This window comes from Myotis brandtii, unplaced genomic scaffold (genome assembly GCF_000412655.1).
Source record: "Myotis brandtii unplaced genomic scaffold, ASM41265v1 scaffold395, whole genome shotgun sequence".
NCBI lineage: Eukaryota > Metazoa > Chordata > Mammalia > Chiroptera > Vespertilionidae > Myotis > Myotis brandtii.
Genome location: NW_005365155.1, coordinates 3,662,148 through 3,672,983, shown reverse-complemented (window position 1 = coordinate 3,672,983; position 10,836 = coordinate 3,662,148). Strand labels below are relative to the sequence as shown.

The window sequence follows — 10,836 nt, the reverse complement described above, 5'->3', positions numbered from 1 at the left end:
TGTATCTGAATGGGGGGCGATAAGACACAGAGGGTCTGTGTAGGGTTCTGGGTCTTTCTCAGCGGCTAGACCCTCTCCTATCCTTAGAAATACACCAGAACCACTTGGGTCCTTAGAGAACATCTTTAAAATTATAGGTTTTTACAGCCTTTCATAAGGAAACCTTTAGAATCCAATTTTTAAAATATGCCCTAACCTCCAGCTAGGAAGCACGAGGCTCGGTGTGTCTGGCTCACACTGGGAGAATGAATGGTGACGGAGCGCCGGGACACCTGGCACAGCCCAGACAGCTTCCCAGGGCCCCACTGACTGCGCAGAAAGGCTTAGCTGCTGGGATAGGCTACTGGGTGCCTAATCAAATGGACTTTCAGTTCCCTCCCAAGTGGGAAGAGCATACGGCTTATGGTTAAGATTGTGCAAATGCTACGCTATTTGTTTACAAATATAAAATGAACACTGACCGTACCTACTAGCTGTTGAAATTCATTACCATCTTGATGGAAACTAGGAACCTTTAATAGACATCTTGCTGTCCGTTCTTTTGATACAAATATAAGTCCAAATTCTCCCTCGAACTCGCTTCAGGATTGGGGAGGTCGTGACCACTGAGTAACCATGAATGCTGGGGTCTGTCCTGCAGGAGCGCCGGAAGCAGCAGCAGTGGGAGGTGATGCACAAGCACAAGGAGACTTCGCAGAAGATCGCTGCCCGCGCCTTCTCGCAGCGCTACCTGGCCGACCTGCTCCCCTCCGTGTTCGACAGCCTCAAGGAGGGGGGCTACTTTTTTGATCCGGTTGAGAGAGGTTTGTGGAGGTTCCTATTAGCTTAACCCTGTTACTATGGGCGTCTTCTTCACAGTTCAGATGTATCTCCTGCCCACTTTATTTCCAAATGGGATCTTCCTATCTCTGATGCAGATTTAAAAGTCAATTGTAGTAGTTTTAAGTAAAAGGTGTTACTAATAAGTGGGTTATAAAGATCTTGATTTTCGGATGCCAGTTTGCCTTTATTCAGAAGCAACATTGGATAGTAGGAAGAAATATGGACTTGATGTGAAAAAGTTTGGGTTTGGGACCCAGTCTCATCCTTAAATAGCTTTATGACCTTTAGTTTTCTTACTGTGAAATGAGGATTACTTAGGAGTTAAATGTCATAATCCATGTGAAATGTTTGTAAGCTATAAAGCACTGTGTATGTAAGTTGTTGTTATTAACTTTTTCTCAGCTGACTTACTATTCTAATCAAAAACCCCTGGCCCAGCCTGTGTGCTCAGGGGTTGAATGTCAACCCAGGAGCCAGTTCGATTCTGGTCAAGGGCACATGCCTGGGTTGTGGGCTGGATCCCCAGTAGGGGGCATGCAAGAGGCAGTCGATCAATGATTCTCTCTCATCATTGATGTTTCTATCCCTCTCCCTTCCTGTCTCTGAAATCAATAAAAATATATTTAAAAAATAAACTTTTCAGGGCAGCAAGTAAGGTCACTTACTTATTGAGTTAGGTGCCGGCACGTCCCAGGCACTGCATTAGGTGTTGGAGATAAAAAGGCGACTGACTAATCGCTGCCTTGAAGACCCAAACTGCCAGCATCCCCGGAGCCCCTCCCCGCAGCTCATCTGGCCAATGGCGGTCCGGGCTGCCATTTCTCACTGCCACCCTCCTCCCTCGGGCTCAGAGGTGCTTGAATCCACAACGCTGCGTGCACAGGTGCTGTTTCAAATGGCTAGTAGTATTTGGGGCAGATGTTAGTAATGTGCAGGTTCACTGATTCCATATTCAGTTCAATGTGCAGAGGTCAGATTACACACCAATATTATTAGTTTACATTTATATTGTGCTTTCTAATTTATATAGTGTTTTTCATACATGATGCCATGTGACCCTCCCAGTAACCCTGTGGGGTGGATAGGGCGGGTTAATTCCCATTAATTCCCATGGCCTGGCTCCCGACCACTCCCCCAGGAGGCGGGAGGCTCAGACCGGCCAGACCCTCCACTGCAGGCCCAGAGCGCTCTCCACGCCGCCTGCCACTGCCCTGGGTTTAGCATGAGGTTCTGAAAAAGTCCCTGTAGGTCATTTAAAAGCTTGTACAGAGATTCATGCCTAGCTTGAAATTATTTATAGTAATGAATATAATATTCTATCACACTGTTGTCACCCAATTGAAAAATAAAAATTAGATGCCTACCCTCAAAAAAAACTATTTTTGAACATTAAAATGTATATTATAATGGACCATATTTTTGAAAGGCTTACATAGCCCTAGCTGGTTTGGCTCAGTGGATAGAGCATCAGCCTGCTGACTGTATCCCGGGTAGCCTGCAGACTGAAGTATCCCGGGTTCGATTCTGGTCAAGGGCATATGCCCAGGTTGTGGGCTCCATCCCCAGTGGGGTGGGTGCAGGAGGCAACCAGTCAATGATTCTCATTATTGATGTTTCTATCTCTCTCTCCCTCTCCCTTCCTATCTGAAATCAACAAAAATATATTAAAAAAATAAAAATAAATAAAAGGCTTATACAGTAGTGGATTTCATTTCAGTTTGAACAGCTTTATCACTATGGAAACCCCCAGTTTATAGAGGCCTTCTTCTCAGATGCCCTCTGAACTGTACTCTTCTGAGTCTTGATCAGTAGCCATTGGCCCCAGGCTAAGGTGGGGGCGTGTTTTTCCAGGCATTGCTCAATCCCAGGTTGGCTCTGCATGTAGATTGCTCTTCTCCCAAGTCCACACCCCCTCCCACCCCCACCTCCTTACTCCATCTCAGATACACCTGTAAAGCCAATTCTAAGGAAGGCCTCATAGTTTTGAAAATACTATTTCTACTGCAATAGATAGGAAATGGGCCAGTACATATAGAGCGAATATGGCAAAACTAATGCTGTGTGAGTCTATTTAACATTTTGTATTAAGAAAACAATTTTGACAATATTGACATTGTAACCTTAAGGGAAAAGCAGATTCTTCCTATCTATAATGATTCATAAAAATTACTTAATGATTACAATTAACTTTTTTATCATAGATATTGAGCTCGGATTCCTTCCATGGCTAATGAACGAAGTTGACAAAACCATGGAGCACAGCATGGTGGGAAGGACAGTGCTTGACAGTAAGTTATTTTATTTAAAAGTCATCTCTCAAATTTTTCAGTAGAAAGAATAATAGAAGAAAGATGTTAACTTTACAGTTTTAGTTCTTAATTTTTCAGTACATCAGTTATATTAATGAACCAACATGCACATTTTTACCCTCAATATTATTTTTTATTTTTCTATACTTCAATCAGAATTCATCTCTTTTGTCGTTACTTTATGAGTGGCACCTTGTTAAAAAGGCACTGAGGATAACTCATATTCGATTCATTAAGCGGCTCAGAAAGGAAGAGCACTGGCTGTATAAAAGACCCTGACATGGGGGAGGGCCGAGGTCTGGTAAATATTTTATGTGCATCCACACATCAGCATTATCACCACTAAAATACAAAAAATCACAGTGACTTCTGTACATACAATTTTTCAGTGTTGATTCGTGAAGTGGTTGAGAGGAGGCTGAACACGTATGAGCAAAAGGAGGACAAGCATCGGTTTCTGAAGCCCGAGGACGGGCCTGGTGGTCCTGGACCCACGAGAGACCCCACGACGGGTGATGAATTCCAGGAGCAGAGGTTGCTCGCAAGCACCGACGCCCCATATGAGAAGCTAATAGAGGAAGAAGAGGAGGAAGAAGATCCGTTAGGACTGAGGAGATCCTTGGGGAGGGAAGAACAGTTTCAAGGCAGAGAATCCTGGGAGGGGTGAAACCAGCCTACAGCCAACCAGCATTGCAAGCAATCAGGTAATGAGGGGGGTCCCTCAGGCTATGCAAATTATGTTGAATTTAGTCAACGTGTCTTTTTCTGTAATGGACTGGGCAAATCGAGTATGTTGAAATAAAACTAATAGTAAGTAAAATTTAAATACTTCATTTATTTAATAGTAGAATATCAAGAATCTATAAACTAATGAGAATTATGCTTATATACAGGCTTCCCATTATCACTATATATAACTAACATATTTTTCCTTAATCTTTCTAATTTGTGGGTTTTGGGTCTTTTTAGTAAATATGATCTATAATGTTAGATATCAGAGATGTCAGCCATTGAGCTTCCCTTCTCTGTAGCAGCTGTTTTCAGCTGGTATGCCGAGGCACACCAGTGGGCTGCAAGAATTTCTTTTTAATTAATTTCAGAGAGAGGGGAAGGGGAGAGGGAGAAACATCGATGTGAAGAAGAACCATCAATCGGTTGCCTCGTGTATATACCGGGACGGGGACTGAACCTGAAACCTAGGAAGTGCCCTGCCCAGGAATCACACCTGCAGCCTCTTTGGGTGTAGGGGGCGATGCTCTAGTCAACTGAGCCACCGGCCAGGGCAGACCTTTCAACTTTAGTGCATATAAGTCTCATTAAAATATGGTCAGATATTATGAATTATGACAGTGCTATAGTATAGAGAATTCACATTTGACTTTTTAATCTGAACTTGTTTGGAGAATTTAGTGGCACTGTTGAAAATCAGATGTTTTATCTCTAAAGTCATGTTATTGTTTTTTGTTTGTTTTTGGGTTTTTTTTTGGTTAATCCTCACTCAAAGATATTTTTCCATTGATTTTTAGAGAGAGTGGAAAGGAAAGGGAGAGACAGAGAGAAACATCGATGTGAGAAAGATGCATCGATTGGTTGCCTCCTGCATGCACCCTGACCAGGGCCAAGAAACCTGCAACCAAGGTACGTGCCCTTGACCAGAATCGAACCCAGAACCCTTCAGTCTTCGGGCCGACGCTCTAGCCACTGAGCCAAACCGGCTAGGGCTCATGTTACTCTTCAGCAGTCACTGAAGTCTTCTCAGGTTTTGGGTAGATGTAGCCTATTTCTCTCAGAATATTTATAGATATATAAGCTGAAGTGGTTTGAAATAACGTGCAGTTATTGACACATTTACCTCAATTTCTTCTTAAATTAGGTACCAAAAACGTGTCCATATTTTAACAATGGAGAAGAATATCTTTCTCCAGTTATAAAAAGGACTTGTACTGTATGACTATGTAGCATTATGAGGTTCTCCAACCGTCTTCCCACCCATCGCTGTATCATCGACACCTCATAGCACCCCTTCTGAAAGTGTGAGTGACAGTGTCTGCTTGTCAGCCTCAGTCATTCGTTCGTTACCAGCGAACACTCCCCGAGTGCCTGCTGTGTGCCAGGCACCATGTAGCCGTGGAGATACATGAAACGGCTGCGAGTAAGGAAACCGCGGCCGGGGACTTAACGGGACAAGCCTACCAAGTGACGGGATGAAAGCTGGGACCCAAATCTTCTTTCTTCTCATCTAGTGGGCTTTCCTCTAAACCAGCGGTTCTCAACCTGTGGGTCGCGACCCCTTTGGGGGTCGAACGACCCTTTCACAGGGGTCTCCTAAGACCATTGGAAAACACATATATAATTACATATTGTTTTTGTGATGAATCACTATGCTTTAATTATGTTCAGTTTGTAACAATGAAATTGGGGGTCACCACCACATGAGGAACTGTATTAAAGGGTCGCGGCATTAGGAAGGTTGAGAACCACTGCCTAAACAACCTTGAGTCCTTGTGGGTTACAAAGAATAACGTTGAATAAATTATTGTATTCACAGCATTTTTAAAATTGGAATTGCACCTGTTATCCATTGCTGGGTTAGTTCCATGCTGTTAAACAGTCTTCATAATCATGCTCAAATTTGTAGGATTGATTTTGGCAAGAAAACCTAGACATTTTTTAATTAGGGTTGTTGCTGATCATTATTATTATTATTATTATTGACTTTAAAATACCTATAATCTTAAGAATGCTTTCAATATGGAGCTGAGATGATCTTTTACAAATTCTAACCCTTTTTTACAATAACCCAGTCCACTAAGCACTGCTCAGGTGCTTTGCTGAAACATTCAGGCTTGTGCTCTATGGTTCCATAAGTTAACTCAGTTTATTAAAATACACAGAAATCTTCCCTAGCCAGTTTTAGTCGGTGGTTAGAGAATCGGCCTGCAGACCAAAGGGTTTGATTGCCAGTCAAGGGCATGTACTTGGGTTGCAGGATCGATCCCCGGCCCTTGTTGGGGTGCATGCAGGGGGCAACCAGTCAGTGGGTCTCTCTCATACCAATGTTTCTCTCTCTCTTCCCCCCTCCTCCCTCCGCTCCACACTCTCTGAAGAGATCAATGGAAAAAATATCCTCAGGTGAGGATTAAAAATATATGTGTGTATATATATGGAGAGAGAGAGAGAGAGAGAAAGAGAGAGAGAGAGAGAGAGAGAGAGAGAGAGAGAGAGAGAAACAAAAGTAATTGAGACGTTAGGACATTGTCCCTGTGAGAGAAAAAACAACAGAGAAATACGTTATATATTATCTGGAGAAAAAAATATTGAATGGAAACTTTAAATTTTCTCAAAGTTTATGAAGAATTTCTTCAAACACATGAACTATTTAGTGGTAAATCACAAGGCAATATGCTTAGGTTCCATATATCTAGCTTTTTGTAACTGTAAGCAACTCTGCAAATGGATTAAATGCATAAAAATCTTCAAATTCGCATTGACTTTGCCCACGTTTGCTAATACTCTTCTTATGAGTTCTATTCCTTTCTGTTGTTTCAACTAACACTAAGCTAACAGAAGCTAAATAGTAATAAAATGGGTGGTCTGTAATCCATTTATAGAGATTGTTATCCCTGACATAACTTCTCATATCACTAAAACAGATCAGTGCGGTAGAAGTAATTTCTCTAGTGTGGGTAGGCATCGTGACTCGCGTCTGTATTCCATAGCTCAGTAGTCATAGCCATTTACTCAGTTTATTTGGGATGAAGGCATTCTGAAAGGCTCCACATGGACTAATTGCCCCATAGACCAATTAGCACCTATTGTTTCTTGGTCGTAGTTCCTAAGTCTGATCAGAACCAACCTTTACAAGCTTGTTCACAGTCAGGAATATAAACAAGAAGGTTACAAATAGTGTGTCACTGTCACTAAAAAGTATTCCTAATGGTATTAGATTGGTATCTATAATTCTCACTTTGAATTCGGGCATATTTACCTTTGTGTTTTAGTGATTGCAGTTACCTTACAAATTAAAATTTAATAAATTGATAGTTTAGATGATATTTTTTATTTTTCATAATCATGAAAATACTTTAACTGCAATATATGAGTTAAAAGATACAGTACTGGTATTGTAAGTTATTTATAAATAAAATCAATCTAGATACTTACAAGTTTGACATTTTAGGATAAAGGTATCTTAAAGATAACATTTAAGCAATTTTCAATCCATTCGGAAATAGAGTGTAAGACACAGTATGGCTCAGTTGGATGGGTGTTGTTCCATGCACCAAAAGGTTGCAGGTTCAATTCCTGGTCAGGGCACATGCCCAGACTGCAGTTCAATCCCTGGTAGGGAAACTTGATGTTTCTCTCTCTCCCTATCCCTTCCTCTCTCTAAAAAAATCAATCAAAAATATTTTTTAAAAACATTAATATATTTTTACCACTATGTGCACTTATAATTTTTATAAATACTGAATAGTTTTATTTTTGTAGTAGTTGTATATATTATCATCTAAGATTTTATATTATCCTAGAGGCCTGGTGCACGGATTCGTGCACATGAAAGGAAATTAATTAGAAGGTGGCCAGCGGGGTGGGACTGAGCGAGACAGGCCGGACACGCCCTGGAGCCAACCTCCCATGGTCCGGCTGGACACACCCTGGAGCCAACCTCCCACGGCCCCTCCCTGGCGTCTGCGGAGTGAGCAGGGGGTCCCTCTGGCAGGTGGGGGTCCCTCGGCCTGCTTGGCCTGCGGGGATCGGGCCGAAACCGGCTCTCAGACATCCCCCAGGGGTCCCCGAGTGCGAGAGGGCACTCTGCAAAGTTGCTGTTGCTCGGCAACTCCTACATTGAGCGTCTGCCCCCTGGTGGTCAGTGTGCATCATACCCACTGGCCTTTTATATATATATAGATTGACATCCATATTTACCACTAGGTGTCAGTAAAATCCTAAAGTAAAATTGCCTCCAACTTCATACATAATTTAATAACCATTAAAGAGACCTTAGTAGACAGAGTTCAAAAATAGATTGTATTCCTTAGAATCTCTAGATTCACATGGAATATCTTTTGTTAAATATCATTTTTTATTTTCAATTACAGTGGACATACATCATTATATTAGTTTCAGGTGTACACCCCAGTCCATTACATAACTTATAAGTGATCATCCCAATCAATCTCGCATCCATCTGACACCATATATCGTTATTGGAATATTATTGACGATATTCCCTAGGCTGCACTTTACATCCCCATGATTATTCTGTAACAACCAATTTTTACTTCTTAATCCGTTCACTTTTTTTGCTCACCTCCTCAACCCCCCTACCATCTGGCAGCCTTCAAAATGTTTTTTGTATCAATGAGTCTGTTTCTGTTCCGCTTGTTCATTTATTTTGTTTTTAGGTTCAGTTGTTGATACATATGTACTTATTGCCATTTTATTGCTCATTTTTTTTATTTTTTCAGAAGAAGCACTGAATGCCTTATCTTGCCCTAAAGCCATCTGCCAGCTCTGTTAGTAGGGGGTGTGCAGGAGGCAGCCGATTGATGATTCTCTCTCATCATTGATGTTTCTATCTCTCCCTCTCATTTAAAAAAAAAATCAACATCTTCAGAGCTTTGGAAATTAACCAAAGATTTGCAACAATGAAGAGCACTTATTCAAGAAAATGGCTAAAAATCAGTAAGAACAGTAAGTTCTGTGGCATTTTAACTTGCCCTCATTCTTCCCAGCTCTATGTTAGCTTTGAAAACCAACAGACTCAGAACTATCGTCACTGAGGAAACCAGCAGCCTGGCTTGGGTTTCCCCAAAAAGCCACATTCCTAGAAATTTGTCACTATTTGACCTGTCTGGCAGCTCCCCGGAAAAGTGCATTTACAGGGCTTATCTTTATTTGACCTGACTCAGCGCTTGCTCAGTGAGGAAAGTTTTAACACTAGAGCATTTATAAAATTAATAAAATAAAAAAAATAAAAAAAACAGCCAGCAGCACTTGTTTAATAGCACAGCTGCCTGAGGCAGAAATACCAGTTGGAACAAACAAGAGGCTGGCCACAAACCTTGAAAGAGAGATCTGGGAATTAGATGCTCATCGGGCGCTTTGAAGAGCTTCACCAGTTCCTGGGGATCTGTATGCAGGTTGCTTTGTAGGGCTGTGCGCATGCCCAGAAAGCCCAGAGAAGACTCACCTCTGGCCTACCTTGAGGTTCTGCGTCAGCAAGAATTGAAAGCTAAGTCAGAGTTGTAAGCTGCTGAAATCCTGAAGGCATGTCCCAGCACATCTAGAGCCCATCAGCGAAGGGTGAGAGGCTTACTGGTTCGGGGCGCTTAAGGAAATCTGGTGACTAAGCTGACTGAGCAGAGACGTATCTGGCAGCACACAACAAGGAATACAGAACTTACAGAATTTGGTCAGGAAAGCCATTGCACAGAAGAACAGCAACAACCACCCAGACTGGAGGGGTGGAGCAAGAACCTTATGTCAGAGTTACTACATTTTAACTCATTAAAGTATTAAAATTTAAACCAAAAAACTGAAACGTGTGAAAATAAGAAAGAACGGTCCATGCAAAAGGAAAAAAGCAGCCAATAGAAACTGTCCCTGAGGAAACCTAGATTTTGACCTTATTAGATAAAGACATTAATCAGCTATTATAAATATGTCCAAAGAACTAAAAAAAAAAAAATGGCTGAAGAATTAAAGTATGAGAATGATGTCTCACCAAATAGTGAATATCAAGAGATAGAAATCATAAAAAAGAACCAAAGAGAAATTCAGCTGTTGAAAAGTATAATAACAAATGAAAATTTTACTTCAGGGCCTTAGTAACAGATTTGAACTGGTAGAAGAAAGAATTTATGAAATTGAAGTTGTCAATTGAAATTATCCACTCAGTGGAACAGAAAGAAAAATGAAAATAAATGAACCGCCTCGGAGACAAGTGGGGTGTCACAGACAGACTAACAGACACATAAGGGAGTCCTATGAGAAGAGAAAAGAGAGAAAGGATGTCTGAACTGAGCATGGACTGTCACCCAGAAACAGAGTTTGCAATTCAAGCACAGACAAGGTAATTACCTGCTTTAACAAAAGAAATAATAACCATGAGAGAAAAATAACAGAATCCAAAATGTCCACAATTTAACATTCATAATATCCAGGATATAATAATAAACTGTCCAACACATAACGAACCAAGGAAATGGAACACATTCTCAAAAGAAAAGAAAATCCACTAAGTCCATTGCCAGGGTATTCCAGATACTGTGCCTAGCGGAGGAGGATATTAAACAGCTATTACAACGCTCCTCAATGAAGTTAAATAAAATGTGCTTTCAATAAGTAAAAATTAAGAAATCTCAGGAGAGAAATAGAAATGATCAAAGGAAAAAATTCTAGAACTGAAAAATGCATCTGAAATTTTTAAATTATTGGATAGACATATCAGGTGAATGGAAATGAGAATAATAAGTAAGTATACTTGAAGAGCAATCAGTAACAATTATCCAGTGTGAAGAACAGGAAAAAAGTGAAAACTATAAGATCATCGATGAACAGGAACCAGAGTAAACAGAAAAAATCTCTCAGCAGGACATGCCATACTCAAGCTGTGGAAAGCCTAATATATATATAGCAAATCTTGAGGGCAGTAAGAGAAAAAGGACAGATTACACACTGAGAAACGATGATTTAACAG

General features: G+C 40.9%; 1 protein-coding gene across 3 annotated transcripts; it reads left to right on the top strand.

Annotated features, from left to right (window-relative positions):
- Window positions 1–604: 604 nt before the first annotated feature.
- Window positions 605–9,891, top strand: RSPH3 (radial spoke 3 homolog (Chlamydomonas)). 3 transcript variants are annotated; one of them, XM_014545073.1, is made up of 4 exons: window positions 605–803; window positions 3,024–3,110; window positions 3,521–3,835; window positions 8,603–9,891. In XM_014545073.1, the coding sequence occupies exons 1-3, from the start codon at window positions 620–622 to the stop codon at window positions 3,796–3,798; spliced, it is 549 nt and encodes a 182-aa protein (XP_014400559.1). In that variant the 5' UTR covers window positions 605–619; the 3' UTR covers window positions 3,799–3,835; window positions 8,603–9,891. The 3 variants fall into 3 exon arrangements, with proteins under 3 accessions (XP_014400559.1, XP_014400558.1, XP_014400557.1); XM_014545072.1 differs by lacking the exon at window positions 8,603–9,891 and adding an exon at window positions 5,005–5,415; XM_014545071.1 differs by lacking the exon at window positions 8,603–9,891 and having other exon boundaries at window positions 3,521–3,951.
- Window positions 9,892–10,836: the final 945 nt, after the last annotated feature.

Coding starts and splice junctions, on each gene's coding strand:
- RSPH3 (XM_014545073.1), top strand. CDS start 620: ATGCTGGGGTCTGTCCTGCAGGAGCGCCGGAAGCAGCAGCAGTGGGAG. Junction 804..3,023: donor TTTTGATCCGGTTGAGAGAG/GTTTGTGGAGGT, acceptor TTTTTATCATAG/ATATTGAGCTCGGATTCCTT. Junction 3,111..3,520: donor GGGAAGGACAGTGCTTGACA/GTAAGTTATTTT, acceptor ACAATTTTTCAG/TGTTGATTCGTGAAGTGGTT.